The sequence below is a fragment of the Micropterus salmoides genome, unplaced genomic scaffold (genome assembly GCF_014851395.1).
Source record: "Micropterus salmoides isolate LMB-PRFRI ecotype aquatic unplaced genomic scaffold, ASM1485139v1 Ms_hic_scaffold_1, whole genome shotgun sequence".
In the NCBI taxonomy this organism is placed as follows: domain Eukaryota; kingdom Metazoa; phylum Chordata; class Actinopteri; order Centrarchiformes; family Centrarchidae; genus Micropterus; species Micropterus salmoides.
In genome coordinates this window covers 6140464-6156636 of record NW_024040040.1, presented here as the reverse complement: position 1 = coordinate 6156636, position 16173 = coordinate 6140464, and the positions used below count along the sequence as shown (strand labels likewise).

Sequence of the window (16173 nt, the reverse complement as noted above, 5' to 3'; positions counted from 1 at the left end):
AGACCAGTTTGTCAGCAACCACCACGGGACCAGTTCGTCAGCAACCAGCCGATCTTTGTGAGATGATGTTGCACATGTCAGACTTTATCACCATGACCAGTTATAGTGTGTGTGTGTGTGTGTGTGTGTAAAAGAGAGAGACATATGAAGTATTTTCATTATTCTCTGTTGCAGCAACAAACAGAAGAGCTGTGAGGTGTGTGCACCCAGGATGGAAATAAAGACACAGTATACATGCACGAGTGCAAGAAATACAGATGCAACACACATCCAAGGAAAACTCTGCCCCTCACGTGTTGAAGAGGCTGGCATGGATGGATGGACTCGCATAAATGTTTTCAATTTCCTAACGTTGTTTCGTTTAAATTGGTTCAAAATAAACATATCCACCAACATTGGTTTTGATTTTACATTTTATCACAAAAAACGGATGGCATTATTATTTATAAATATGATCTAACAGGGGTAAATGGTACATTTTAACCAAAATGCTCTTTTTATTGCTTTTAATTGGGATAAAGTAAATATTTGGTGTACAATAACACGGTGGTTCCACCTCAAAAACATGAGCCACACAAGGGTTAATTGTGTGAATGCATTTCTTTATTGCAACCAGAGATACCATAATTACATGTCCTGTTCATCTCCTGCAATAAAGAACAGGTGATAACAGGTTTAGTTTGGCTGGGATTCAAATCAACAAACATCCAACACCTGACAACGGGGTGGGGTTTTATTTCACTCGACAGCACCTCTCCCTCCACCCACTGGCGTGACGGGACAGAATGCAGCTGTGCAGAGAGAGTGTATTTATTGAAGTGCATCTTCCCTCCGCTCACATTGTTGACTGCTCTCCAGCTCATGTAAGTACGCAGGTTCATCGTCTGTTGTTAGAAATGCAGGTGTTGCACGGGGGAATGAGGCTTTTAGTTGAAACTTGTCTAAAGGTTCTTTGCAGAGTTTGACTTTAAATTAAATAAAAATGTTAGTGTAACGTTGAACAGCTGCTCAGAAGTGATCAGCTAAACACAATAGAAATCCAAATGCTCAACGTGTCGAATTCAAAGTCAAGGAAACGTACACAGCACGCCGAGAAGAGAAGCAAACCTACGGAAGTTTGATAAAACAAAGTTGCATAGGGAAAAAGATTTTGCTCTGTCTTTTGGAATCAAAGACATAATTATTTCAGAATCAGGAGATTCTGCTCTGTTTTTCTAAATAGATAATTATCTTAATAACAAGATATGTTTCTCTGGGAACACAGAATTTGCTGTTTATTAAAATTTAAATGGAGAGAAAGGATGCAGAAAGACTCAGAGGTTTCTCCGGCTTTAAAATGCAAAAGAAAAACTGCATGGGGGGGGAAAAACTGCTTTAAATGGAGAGTTTCAAACTGCTATAACTGAAAAGGGCCCCTCCCTGTTTCCTTTTCTTTAGTACTGAGTTATTAAGGAGTCATCTGTTACAAAGACCAACGCCGTCTACAGAAAATGTCCAGCACCTCTCCAGGTAAGATACACAGTTAATCTCTTTATTTTCTGTTTCAGTAAAAGTTTGTCCTGAACAAGTTTGCTCTGTCTTCCTGTAGCTTTATTCTTGAAACAAATCTCTTATTCTTCTGGTTGGTGCTCCAACAGATGCCCCAGGCGGTGGCCAGAACATTCCACCAGGCGATAAGCAGCCTCACAAGGATGGCCACAAGGGCAAGGGCTCTGGAGGCGAACATGGCCACGGGCATGGACCTGGACATGCACATGGTCCTCCTGAGCACGCACATGCTCATGGTCCTGGGCAAGGAAAAGAAAAAGGGAAAGGAAAAGGACAAGGACATGGACATAGTTAAAAAAGGTGAATACAGGTGAGACACAAAGTTTATTAAAGGCCCTGAAATCCTTTTCTCTCAATCAGCTTCTTCATCCCAGCAATGAAGAGGAAGATTTTCTGCCACAGTGGAAAACTTTTGGTTTCAGAAACTTCAGTTTTTGTGTTTTTCTCCGTGCTCTTCTCGCTGGTTTGAAGTGGGCAGGGCTCAGTAGCAGAAAATGTGTTGTCATAGACTTCTACTACATGAGCAGCAGAGAAATACTGAATGATCTGAATGAATTAAACTTAATTACAGGGAGATATCTTAATTTTCTGTGTTTTGTCTCATTTTGTCTTCCAGGTAGCGGACACACTGACCACCAGACATTTTGTGAAACCTGTAATTTTACTCTCCCTCTGAAAGAAACTGCATTAAAACATGCAATACTTTAAATAAAGCTACTGTTCCGTTAAATCTGATTTACTTTTCAAATAAAAGAGTAAATGAAGGTAAGGGGTCATTACACCGACTTCTAAAATATTTATTGTTGTTCATTTTCACATTACAACAAAGCACAAATCACATCAAACATGTCTTCATCACTAAAGCATCAACCCATGTCAACCCATAAAAAATCAAACCCTGGGATAAATTTAAAGGACATTTAAGGTACATAAATTAGTTTCTTTAAAATATGGGCTGCGAAGCTACAGGGGTCAGTAAAGTACCAGCGGAGTTCTTTTCGCCCTGCGCAGAGCCTTCCAGGCAGACAGTCCTGTCAGACCAAACCTAAGCACCATTTATTTGATTTTTCAGTTTATCGGGAGCCTCTAAGTTTTGCAGCCTAAAGAAAATTTCAAAAGTCTTAACGCAGTCTGGTGCTCCAGTCACCACCTCTGGATGGAGCTGCTGGAGGTGTGGCAGGTGGGGCTGGGTGAGTCCCTGCAGGCAGACACTGCAAACCCTAGAAATAATTAAAAGCAAGCAAAACTGGTTTAAATCAACATTTGGCGCCTGACTGCTGTTTTCAGACTGTGGACCTTTCTTCAAACTCCATGACTGATCACCTTGTACTAAAATTATATATGTCATAAAGCAACATCACAATATCTGACATCATAATTAGGGTTGTATTTTATTTTGGAAAGCTCTCTTCAGAGCCACAAAGGACTTTACAGCTGTGAACTTTATGTGTACAATTGGACTTTAAGACCTGCTGAGAAATATGGGGTATTTTCCTAATTTTTTATAAAGCAGTAGGAAATAAAAGGTTTTGTTTCAGGTGGTCTCAGAAAATACTAAAACACATTTTTTTTCTCATTAAACATTAAGAAACCCTTTAACTAACTGTTGGGACTCATTAATGGCATTAAACAGATGTTATGGAACATGTTTTTAGAGGTTGGGCTGATAAAATAAAAACTGGTATGTATGTGTGTATAAAATACATATATTATATATTTAGTTGGGTTTTATGTTGCACTGGATTTGGCTTTGTTACATCTTGGGCTTGGGGAGTTTCGACAATAAGAAAACATAAAAAAAAGCCAGCCTTTCATGAAAACAATCTTAAAAATATAATGTGTATAATTAGTAACAAAGTAGTAGTGTTTTTTTACTTAATGGTCTAAAATATGCAAATTTCTTTATTTCAACAAAGGAGTGTACTATATAAATACAATATTTCCTATAAATAAACATCAGGTCATAATAAGTGGCAAGATTTAGTTTGGCTAAGGAGCAAATCAACAAACATCCAACACCTGACAGGGCGGGGTTTGATGTTCCACACAGCACCTCTCACTCCACCCCGCACGCTGACGTGACGGGACAAGAATGCAGCTGTGCAGAGAGAGAGTGTAATAATTATAGTGCATCTTCCCTCCGCTCACAGTTGTTGACTGCTCTCCAAGCTCATGTAAGTACACAGCTTCAGAAATGCAGGTGTTGCACGGGGAAATGAGGCTTTCAGATAAAACCAGTAAAACAATGTTAAAGGTTTTGAAAGTACTTTGCAGAGTTTGACAAGGTTAAATTGATCAGCTTGTTTCAAAGTAGTGAGTTTTGTCTTTTGTTGACAACCTGAAAAAATGTGCATATATTCCACTTAATTTTAGTATAATGTTAGTAGTGCTGCTTAGTAGTGATGAGCCAAAGACAAATCCAAATGCTCAGCATGTCGAATTTAAAGTCAGAATCTGGAACAAAGTTGTTGCTGTTCATTCAGAGGAAACGTACACAGCACACAGAGAAAATAAGCAAACCTACGGAAGCTTAATTCATTCACAAAATAAAATGTCTGCTCTGTTTTTCTGAAAAAACAAGACACTTTTCTTAGAATTACAAGAAAAGTTGCATGGGGGGATAAAAGTTTGATCTGTTTTTTTTGGAATTTAGGACATAATTATCTCAGAATCACAAGTTTCTGCTCTGTTTTTCTGAATAAACAATTAATAATGAGACGTGTTGTGATGATTTTGCTCTGTTTTTTGGAATTTAAATGTAGAGGAAGTGATGCAGAAGGATTGTTTATATTTGAACTAAACTACTAAACAAATGCACCCATCCCTTCAGTGCTTCCTAGGAAGATCCTCCCCCTTTAATTTCAAATCTCCGACGTTTCTCCAGCATTGACACGCACAGAACTCTCAGAACGCAGAGCTGAATTTAACAAAAAGTGTAGTGGATCACAATCACCTACTGTCCCTTTAAGACATAATTATCTCAGAATCACAAGATAAGTTGTCATGGGACAAAACTCTGCTCTGTTTTTATGATTTAAAGAGACAATCGTCTTAGATTCATGAGATAAGATGCATGGGAACAAATATTTTGCTCTGTTAACAACAGTTGCTGATGCTAATCATGCTGGCCCTCCAACAACAACAGTGCTCAGCCTTTATGATTTCAAGCACGGGGTAAATAAACAACAACATCTCTGTTACTAAGACACAGGAGTATCTCCCAAAAATAACTCTTGATCAAACTGAACAAGGACATGTTTGTTCACAAAAAAATAGAGTGAAATGCCTGTATTTTTCCATCTACTCAAACTGGTTTATCTGAAAGTTCACCTCCCTGTTTTTGTTTATTTAGTACTGTGTCAATAAGGAGTCATCTGCCACAAAGTCTAACGCCGTCGACAGAAAATGTCCAGTCCCTGTTCAGGTAAGATGCACAGTTAATATCGTCTTGTCTCGCATTTTCAAGTGGGATTGAACATATTTCATCTCCAGCCTGGATATAGTCTTGTTAGCTTTATTCTTAAAACAAATATTTCTATACAATGTTCTTCTGATTGGTGCTTCAACAGACGCCGCTGGCTGCGACCAGAACCCTCAGTCAGGGGATAAGAAGTCTCATGGCGGCTGCCACAAGGGCAAGGGCCATGGAGGCAAGCATGATAAGGAGGCGATCACAAAGGAGGAGACCACGAACACGGGCACAAGAAGCATGGCCATGGGCATGGTCATGGTCATGGTCATGGTCATGGTCACGGACCAGAACAAGGAAAAGAACACGCAGATAATTAGAAAGGTGAATAGAGGTGGGATAACGAGCTTATTAAAGATCAGCTTCTTACTCTGAGCGATGGGGTCCTACATGAACACAGTATTAGTTACTTCCCATCTGAAACTTTAGTTTTTGTGTTTTTTTATTTCTCTGTGCTCACTGGTTTGAAGTGGCCTCAGCTGGAAAAAGTCCTGATGAAGCAGAGGAGGGAGAAACTTAATTTTCCGTGTTTCGTCTCATTTTGTCTTCCAGGCTGCAAACACACCAGACCACCAGACGTCCTATGAAACCTGTCAATGCACTCTAACATTGAAACATGTGACACTATTACCTTAAATCTGATTTACTTTAAAGAGGTCATTAAACAGACTTTTAATAATTGTTGTTTGTTTGTTTGTTTTCACATTATAACCCTGTAAACAAAGCACAAATCACAGAAAATCTCTCTTAATTACTAAAACGTCCATATCAACCCATGAAAAAACTGTTAAATGATTAATAATGGAGTATTAGGGACGTTTAAGGTACATAAAACAGCGCCTTTGTTTGAAGCACCGTCACTATATTTGAGTATGTGCTGTGAGTGCCGTACCAGAGTAGGAGCCCGTTCTTCCCAAATGCTGATACTTTGAGAAAGTGTGACAAAGTGTTGGTATTTCAAGGTACAACGTTGTTTATTTGTCATTATAACACACAAGGTTGTATAACGAAATGCTACACACACACAGAGAGAACTTAACAGATAATTAAATGTGTATTAAATATAAATTAATCAAATTAAATAAAACAATAGGCTGTATACAGTTATTTTTGAATACAAAGGCTATATCGGCCTATACATGCATATACACACCCTGAGCACTGTGCAGTGAATTTGTTTAATTTGCCACTGGCTGAAAATTAAACAGCAGCAACAAGATGATAACATGGTCCATCTTAACTGTGTTTGAGCACGAAGCATCACTGGTCTAAAACAGTCCACCTCTTCTATCTTGAGTCTTGCGCTGACAGTGCCGAACACGGACCATCCGCTGAGTGCTTGATCTGGGATGTTGTAAGTAGGCTAGATGTCCTGTCAGGCCAAACTTAATGCCCTTTGATGAAAACATTGCCACCCAGAGTTGCAGCCAACCGCTCTGGGTGAAGCTGCACTGACAATTAAGGTGACAGTTCTTAAAGGTGAGTGAGTCAACTGTCTGTCTGTCTGTCTGTCTGTTAATAATATCAATAATTACAAGCAAGTAAAACTGGTTCCAATTTGCGTTTTGACGTCTGACTGCTGTTTTCAGACAGACTGTGATTCTGTCTGTTTCTCAATGACTGATCTTCTTGTACTTAAATGATCAATTGTAAAATTAAATGCACACAGTTTCTTTTTTTCAGTAAAACTTTCAACAGCACCTCAGTGATTCAGTCCTGCATTTCCATAAAGCTGGGAGAAAAGGAAATTCTAAGCAGTGAGGCAGAGATATCCTGACTGAGTCAAGGTCCAAATACACCGGATCCTACATTTCCCATAATGCAACTTTGTAATGTCTTTGAGCATTATTAGGGTTTCATTTATCTCTTTTCAGAGCCATGTGAACTTTCTGTGTAAACTGGACTATGAGACCTAATAATAATCCCAGACTGAGAAATAAGGGTTATTGTGAGATTAATGTGGACTGGTTTTAATAGTTTTTTATTTTCCTGACTTTTTTTAAAAGAGGTAAGAATTTAAGTTTTAAGTTTATGTAAGGAACTCATTATTTGCATTAAATGGGTGTTAACAATATTTTCAGGAACATGTTTTTAGAAGTTAGGCTGAACTAAATGTCCATTTGCACATAATGCATGTAATCATGAAAAATTTATACTACTGAGTGTTGATTGAAAAAATGTTGCATGGGTAAAATAGCTTACAAGAAATCCTAGTGGTGAGACTACAGTCTACAGTGGCAGTGGATTTGGCTTTGTTATTTGGTATTTTGTCATAACCAATAATAATAATTAAAAAAATAATGGGTTACAAACAGGTAAAGTTTAGTCAAAGCTTCACTATACTGAAATATCAGAGACTTACTGACTTTTCAAAATTAAGATTAAAAGCAAATTCAGTTGTCTGGAGGAATCACATAATGACTTTCAGCTTCTCAACCTGCAATAAATAATCCATCATACAACCTCAGCTAAAAGAAATAATGAAAACAGTCGTTTTGCAAATATTTGCTCAATAATAACTTACTTTGTGGTTCAAAAGGACGAAAAGCATAGTGGAACATGAGTCCTGAAACATGCACACCACCTAAAGACCCTACAGTTGAAAGTATTTTATGTATTATTTTTTAGTGAATGTTTCCCGAGTAAATTCATTTCTGTGTGTGTGATTGAAGTCGATCTGAACTGGTAGTCGTCTCCTTCTCTGCTGCCAAAAGAGATATGAAAGCCAGAGTAGGTAAACATTGATTTACCTGGGACTAACCTCTGGTTATGTTAGGAACCTGCTCAGGAAACATGTCGGATGACAAAGCCGCCCTGTTGAACAGGTGACTGACTTGTAATTTTCTCCCTGAGATACTTTATGCTCCATCTGTGCTTTAATCAACAACATGAGACCTGTTTCAAATACTCTGCTTGCATTTTAGTGGAATTTACATGAACAAAACTGCTATGAATTCCCAACAAAAACAGACAAAAACACGTATTTGTGTGACTTTTTACGTCACAAAAAAACATTAAAATATGGCAAAAAAAAACCATTGTGAGTGTCGGTTAATTTTAAATTTGTGGTAGAAAAACTCCTACATGTCTTGAACTTGAAGAAACCGGATTTGGATGAAAGAAAATCACTGATGACACCAAGTGGCAGCAAGATGAAACTGTTAAAAGTTAAAAGACATTTTTCTTCCCCTGTGACATAGAGCTCCATTGCTGTTCAAAAAGCTGAGCACAAAACAATGAGCCACACTGATGCACTGGCTCACATGTCCCACATCCACCATCCTGCTTCCCTAAATACTCACTAGAGCACCAAACGTGGATTAATCCACCACTTAAAATAGTGTCCAATAAATGCACTAATGCAACCCTTTGTGGGGGTCCTGACCTCCTGCTCCACAATATATCTGATTTGGTTTCTTCTTGGCTATGAGGGACAATGGCATACCTGATAAGAAAGGTTAAGTAAATATTATATAGATGATGAGCTGCTCAGAAAAAAATTATCCGAGCACCACAAAGACATATTTCAACTTGAGAAACAAGAAATCTCTTCCAGCGCCCAGTAGTTCTGTGGATGGCAATTTACCTCAAAATGACTTGTAATAACTTTTGGTTATCCTCTTAATTTTCCGCTAGCGCCCTCATCAGGTCAACTTTTTACTTTATACGTGCATTACCAATACATTAGCTTATGACCAAATGCCAAATTCTGATGTCCCGATGCTGAAATTATTGAATAAATAATCAAAACTAGCAGATTAATTAGTAGAATTATGCTTTTTTTCTTTCTTTCTTGGGTTACAGGTTTAGTAAGTGTTGATTAGGAAAAAAAACCATTAAATTTGTCTGTGATCCGTTTGAAGACCCTGAATTTGTTGATGTGACAATATATACATGATTATAATTATATTAAAGGTATGAGGAACCCTTAAACTGAGAAATTAAAAAATGGATTATTATTAGATTAATGGAAACACTTAATTATCTTCACCCATGTTACATTCTTAACACATTAAATTATAATAGTTGAAATTAGGGTGTTTCATCAGAGAAATATCAGAGTTCAGGGTAGAATGTATTCATATCATATCATACTGTTCCTTCAGTGGTGTAGCCCACACAGTGAGAGAGGTAGGCCTAGTAGTTTGTGGGAAAAAAAAACAGAAAGAGCACCTGAATGAAGTCCAGCAAAGGTACGCTGTAAAACGAAAGAAAGAAAGAAAGAAAGAAAGAAAGAAAGAAAGAAAGAAATTAAACAGAAAGAAAGAAAGAAAGAAAGAAAGAAAGAAAGAAATTAAACAGAAAGAAAGAAGAAGAAGAAAGAAAGGCAAAAGAAAGAAAGAAATTAAACAGAAAGAAAGAAAGAAATTAAACAGAAAGACAGAAAGAAAGAAAGAAAGAAAGAAAGAAGAAGAAAGAAAGAAAGGCAAAAGAAAGAAAGAAATTAAACAGAAAGAAAAAAAGAAAGAAGAAGAAGAAAAAAAGGCAAAAGAAATAAAGAAAGAATGAATGAAAGAAACAAAAAGAAAAGAAAGAAATTGAGGAGGGAAAGAAAAAAGTAATACTGAATTTAATGAAATGCATGAAATTAATTGTCCTGATGCAATTTAGATGTGGCTTTGGCAAAATATGTAGCTACACATTCATGCCAATAAAGCTAATTTGAATTTAAATTTGAATAAAAATGAAAAAAAGAATGAAAGAAAAACAATGACAGAAACGACACAATAAATGAAAGATCTCTCTGCTTACTTTACTTGCCAGAACTTGAACACCTTGAAACATGAGGGGTGAAACAAGGACTGAGAAGTTTACGTGATGCACCTGAAAGTCTGATGACGCTGCACGTCGCCGCTAGGGGGCGTGGTGACATCATCGATAATGTAATGCAGCTGAAGGAGACTGAGGGAGTCTCTGAAGTGTTGGGACGGTGGAGAACAGATGGTCATGGCAGCGAGCTGACACAAGCTGCTCTGGAAGGGCTGGAGAGAGACTTTACAGGACGAGAAACGGTTCAAACTAACCAATTAGTGAGGCAGAGCGCGAGGCATCACCTGCGGGAGCTTCACCTGTTGGAGAAACGACGTCTTTTGCTGCTCTTCTTTCTTGCTGGTCCGTGTGTGAAAGGTTTGCTCACAGCTTTCTGCAGAGATCAGCGTTTTCAAGTAAGCTGAAGGTCCTGAGAATCAATACAAAGGTGTCAGATAATGCAGTTTCTTAAGGTAGTTGTGTTTTTACTTCTCATGTTGCTTACTTTGTGAAAGCTTCGTGTGTTTGTTTGTTTGTTTTTTTGTTTGTTTGTTTTGTTTTTTTGAAGTTTCATTTGTATGTTTGGTAATGTAATTAAAAAAAACCCATAGCCAAATACAATAAGTTGCCCAATTCTTCACGCAATTGCAAATTTTATTTTATCAATCAATCAATAAAAGCCAAATGAATAATCAAAATTAGAAAACTAAAACAAATAACATAATTCGTTATAATATTTTACACTTTAAAAATATTTTTAGTTCCTTCCAGCTTTAATCTAAATGGGGAAAAAAGTTATGAATGATTAACACTGAAGCTCTATATATATATATATATATATATTATATATAATCTCTTCCAATAGTTTTCTCTATAAATAATCATTTGATTAAAAAATTGTCAGAAAATAGTAAAAGTTGACATATTTAAATTGCTTGTTTTGCCCAACCATCAGTCCAAAAATCTTAAGATATATGGTAGTTTGATGTCTCCATATATAATTAATCAATTAATTTAATTCATATATCAGAATAGTGGCTGATTAATTAAGGGCAAAAAGTGTCTGTGAAATTTAAGGAGACATTTATGGCAGTCAAACTCCTGCTGTATCAAAATCTAATCTCTCAGAGTGAACTGAGGCTGATGGATCCCAGTCAGCCCGAGGCATCATGGACACCTTGGACTACAGAGACGACCTGAGAGTCTCAGCGGGAAGGATGAAGTGGTGGAGGGAGGTACACATGTGGAGAGGCAAGGGGCAGCAGAGGAAAGAGGAGGGTGAAGAGCTGGTGGAGGTGCTGCTCCGAGGCAAAGCACCCTGGGGCTTCACCCTGAGGGGAGGCACCGAGCACCGAGAGCCTCTGGTCATCTCAAAGGTAACTAAATCGTTTTTCCACACAATCAGGCCAGAAATGTCAAGGTTGGGTTGTTTTGTTATTTAATGTGTTTGTCTATTAAATGTTTAATATTTTAAAATACATTATATAATTTTCCAGTGACGCCATAAAATTTTTTTTTTTTTTATCCAAACAAAACACAAAGATGTTCATTTTACTATATGCCAAAGAAAAGCAATCCAAAAATGTATCAAGTTATTAATATTCTTCTGATCAACTTCTTAATAAATTCATTGTTTCAGCTCTAGAAGTCCCAAAGAAGCAGTTTTACATTGACACTGAGGCGGCAGAAAACTACAAAAATCAAACATGTAAACGACTGCTGCAGCACAGAGGCTAGTCTTTATTAATAAACAAACAGTATTTAATTTACCAATAATGCAAACGCTGTGCTGCAAGTTTCAGTTCGACTTGTGGTGCAGAATTTAAGGTTCAGCATTGATCTTTACTTGCATCACCCGGAAAGCAGTGCCAAAATATGTCGTCCCTCCAAGTCTTCTTTTAAACTGGACAGCACGGATGTGTGAGATGTTACACTTCAGGGTAAAATGTTGAACTCTAATCACGCGCTCCAGTCAGGTCAGTCAGCTGCAGCAGCAACAGGATATAAGCATGGGCGTACACAACAGCTAGGGGCAACATAAAAATGTGCTGAAAAAAAGTAACTTGAGCTAAAAAAAAAAAAAACAAGCTTAAAATAAGCATATTTTTAGATTTTGAATAGTTTTCTGTTTCCTTTTATATAAATAAAGACATTACCACCATTAATTGGTGCAGAAAATTTCTCCACAATACAGGAAATTAAGGGTTTAAGGCTCAAAATGTTCGTCACACCTCTAATCTGAGTCCTTATGCTCCCCCCTCACTTTTCACACTAAGTGACGCCCTTGGAGGGGACACACATAAAACAGCCATTGTACTTGTATAGAATATGTGTGCACGGAGGAAAGCCTTACTGCTATTATAAGAGTAGCATATCACTGAATAATGATCTTATGTCTGTTTTTTCTTTTCATTTTATTGGCCAACAACACAAAGTTGTGCAAAGTTGTTTAAATATGAGTTAGGTTCATAGATTCACCACGTGGTCATACTGTAACTATTAAATTATCTCACGTCCTCCACACAGTATTTTAGGTTTCATCTGGGACAGAGGACGTCTCTTACTTAGAAATTCAGCTGCAGCAAGTCCACTGATCTGCCACTTAATATCATGTTGAGCAAAACGCAACACAAGAATATTAGCCTAATATCAGTTCACACTTACCGCCGTGTTCGCTGTAGTCGGTGACTTACTATCCAACAAGCTGCTAAACAAGCTAGGTAACGTAATAAATATAGCTAACAAAGCGGACTTGTCATGACTAATTTATTAATGACTCAGCATCATCTGTTTTGAAGAGACAGGCATCAATTCATTCGATGTTTAAGGTGAATAAAATATCCTTGCCAGCCTACTTAACATTACTGTAGTTCCTGTGATTGCCAATAAAAAAAAAACTAATTGGGAAACTCTTTTACATTCATCACGTTTATATTCGACTCAAAGCTTTATTTTAATCCAGGTGTAAATGTTTGCAAGATAAACCCTGATATAAAAAGAAGTACTTTATCTCGGGAGCGTGACCCATAACCCCGGCAGTGTGGGTGCTTTTCTGCACCTACTGAGCTCCCGGGGATATTATATTCAGGAGGTTATGCGACAACCAGCAGCTACCAGGAACCTTTTCGATCTGCTCTTAGTGCTGGTGCGAACTGCAGCTTCCACGGAGCGGTGCACCAGCAGCCACCTCGGGTTACAGGCGGTGCAGCATTTAATTTTTAATCAGAGCACTCAGATTGCCGGCGCCCACAGGTGCTCCTGGATGATGAGGATGAAACAGTATCCTGAGTGAAACATCCACGTTAGAAGATGGCTGACAAATAGAAATGCTGTTGCACCTATCCCCTTCCTGGGAACATTTTTCTTGGCTGGTTTTAATTCCATCACCTGACACAACATGATATATCTCTGGCTGTTAGTGGCCAAAAGAGACTTGAAATAATAACAAGACTGAGAGTCCATAGCAACTAGCAAACTAACTTAGTTTAAAAAACTTACTAGTGAGGCAACAAATGCAAATTTTGCAAAACATGTTGTTACCTGAATCAGAAACGTTATCTTGCATACGGTGGCCAATTTAGGACACGTCAGACCCAGCTGTGGATGTTGTCTTGACTTACCTGAATTTAGCTGAATGCTAACGTTAGCCTTAGGCCTACAGTTGGCATGTGTGTTAGCATACAAACATGCTAAATGCTAGTGGTAACTTGGTTACCACAAGCATGTACACATTTAGCATCCTAAAGGTGCTTTTGCGACGTCTCTCTGTACGTTTTATGAAGTCACATCTCAAATCTCAGTACTTCATTGTGCTTGAAATCCACTTCCCAAGACATGCTGTAATCCTGACCTGTCAATATGTAAACACAAATAAATAAAACAAAACCAAAGACCTATTGGCAGGAGTCATTACATCACACAGCTGAAAGGGTGTGTGTGTGTGTGTGTGTGTGTGTGTGTGTGTGTTCAGGTGGAGGAGGGCAGCGTGGCGGCTGCAGTCTGCCTCCAGGCCGGTGATGAAATGGTGAGAGTGAACGCCGTTCCCCTCAGCGGCTCTCGTCAGGAGGCCATCTGCCTGGTGAAGAGCTCTCATAAGACCTTGACCCTGGTGGTCCGAAGGTACCGTAACAGCAGTTTGGGTACTGATACGAAGAAGATGTTCTAAAATGTGAAATGGTGTCTTAACACTAGCGGTGTACAAGAATTTAAATCTAAAATTGGAAGAATGATGATTTAAATCAGGAACTGTCTGACTAAAAAACAAGTAAACACGGTTATAAATCTGATTAGACATGATGTATAGTTTATTTTGCATCAGTAAAAGTGAAGGACTTTGCACACAAAGTCTTCACCTTCACACGTTAAAAGAGAAATGCGTTGTCAATCACTCCGAAACTTTCAAATCCATCGTTGAAGTTTTCGGAAAAAGGTTCGATTTTCTGCTTTTTTTCCCCCTCCAAACTGTCAGTAGTACAGTATAATTTCAAAACTCACAGGTAATATTCAGGTAAATGATGGTGAGGAGGAGGAGGAGGAGGATGAAAGGAGCTTGCAGGAGCTGCAGACACACGAGGTGTCCACAAAATTATCTTCACTGCTTGGCGACTCCATTTTTGTCTTGTTTTTTGAATTTCACCAACGAATAGAAATAATAATAAAATGCATGGGAATGTAATGATTTTTATCGGATGATGGATTAAAATAATGCACATGAAAAATACCAACTTGGTGTGCAAAGGCCTTGTCTGTTCTGGATGAACAAGCACTCGGTCATTAGGAGGTCAGAGGTCAAAGCCACAGTTTCCTGACACAACAACACGTGGGCCTCTCGCTGCTCGTTTGACCCGGGGGGGTAAAACAAAAGCGGGTATTGTGGAGGCGGCCCGAGCTCCAGCCGAGGCTGTTATTTCAAAGCGCAGATAATGACTCCTAAATGAGACAGAGAGGAGTCCCCTCTGTCAGCTGGTACGACACCGACCCACCAAACCTCAACACTTGTGGCCCTGGGAGACAGGAAGGGTCGACCTTTAGCCCAGTTCAACCCCTCAGGTCAGGACGTGCAGATCAAAATGTTCACAAACAGGGGGGGTTAGCCGTATGGAGGGAGTATTCTCTATAAACCTTAAACATGATTATTTTCTCCTGTTTTAATTTAATAGGCCATCAGTCTTAGTGGAAATCGTTAGTTATTTATTTAAAGAAATCCAATGTGAATATTTGCTGGTTTTCTCTTTTTTTTTAATAATTGTAAACTAAATGTCTTTGGATATTACTTGTCAGACAGAACAAAGACATTACCTTGGAGCTTGGCATTTTACACTAATTTCTGACATTTTATAGACTATTAATCACATAAATAACCTCAGCCACAATGAGAACTTCTAAATAGTTACAAAACCCAGAAAACAACTCCAGCATGTTGCATTGAGCAACATTATGTCAACAAGCAGGTGTGGAGCACCTTTTTATTCAGTTACGATTAAATCGAGGTTTATGCGTTTGTGAATGTTTATGGCAAAGGATGTTAATATTTTGTGGATGTGCTGCTCCAGACTCTCCACAGAAGACCAGATACCTTTGGTACTGCCCACATTTTTAACATTTTTTTATACCTAGAGTGTGAAAGTGGGTTTCCTTTTTATTTTATCTTGGTACATGGTCATTTTTGAAACCATCGACAACTGGAAGTAAAACCAGGTGCGGCTCCACACCTGCTGCTTGTTGTCTTCATGACATTCAGCTTAAAATCAGATGCATCCCGTTGCTCTGTTTGGCTCCTGAGCAGGAGATTCTCTGCACTGTGTGCTTGATTGCTTGTCTGGCAATGAGATTATGGGAGTTTCTTTGTCATGCATCCATAAATAACTAATCTGTTATGGCTTCTAATTTTAGTTTGTCTTGGCAACCCACTGAACCGGTTTGAAAAAATAATACAGTGCATTTAAAGATGCAGCCACAAACTATTACTAGACTATTTACCTGATCAGGGTCCCACCAACTCTGAGAACATCTTCTGTTTAAAACATTTTGCACCCGTTTGGCAGAGTCCAGAGGAAGATAAAGATCCCCTGGTGGATTTAGCTCCACCCTGTGGAGGCTCAAGTTCATTTTGTATATGTTCTTGTCCATCTAAGGACCAAATATTCTCTAAAATGTAATGAATTCCCTACTGAGTGGGTGCATTTTGGTTGTTACTCCCTGTAAACGACTTAATTCCTTGTTGGAGGGTTAATACGTGCATTAGGATTAGGCTAAAAGTGAATTCCTACATTTATGATGGAGTAAATGTGCATAAACGGTGTATTTCACTTATCAAGGCAGCATTAAAAGCTAAAGTACAAGGAACGTTTATCGTCATATTACAGTAGTACAAGTTGTTGTTTTTTGTGAGGTTTATAAAGTATTCA

At 38.3% G+C, this 16173-nt stretch overlaps 1 protein-coding gene and 1 long non-coding RNA gene across 3 annotated transcripts in view; both read left to right on the top strand.

Moving 5' to 3' along the window:
- Positions 1 to 805: 805 nt before the first annotated feature.
- Positions 806 to 2283, top strand: LOC119899456. 2 transcript variants are annotated; one of them, XR_005443853.1, is made up of 4 exons: positions 806 to 863; positions 1438 to 1509; positions 1638 to 1848; positions 2165 to 2283. It is a non-coding gene; the product is annotated as an uncharacterized LOC119899456 (long non-coding RNA). The 2 variants fall into 2 exon arrangements; XR_005443855.1 differs by having other exon boundaries at positions 1638 to 1858.
- A 7498-nt stretch (positions 2284 to 9781) lies between these two features.
- Positions 9782 to 16173, top strand: part of LOC119915634 (protein Shroom2-like) — a 28664-nt gene continuing 22272 nt past the window's right edge. Inside the window, 3 exon segments of the mRNA XM_038735256.1 lie at positions 9782 to 10239; positions 10895 to 11142; positions 13737 to 13885. Coding sequence (XP_038591184.1) covers positions 10936 to 11142; positions 13737 to 13885 — 356 coding nt within the window. The 5' untranslated portion in view covers positions 9782 to 10239; positions 10895 to 10935.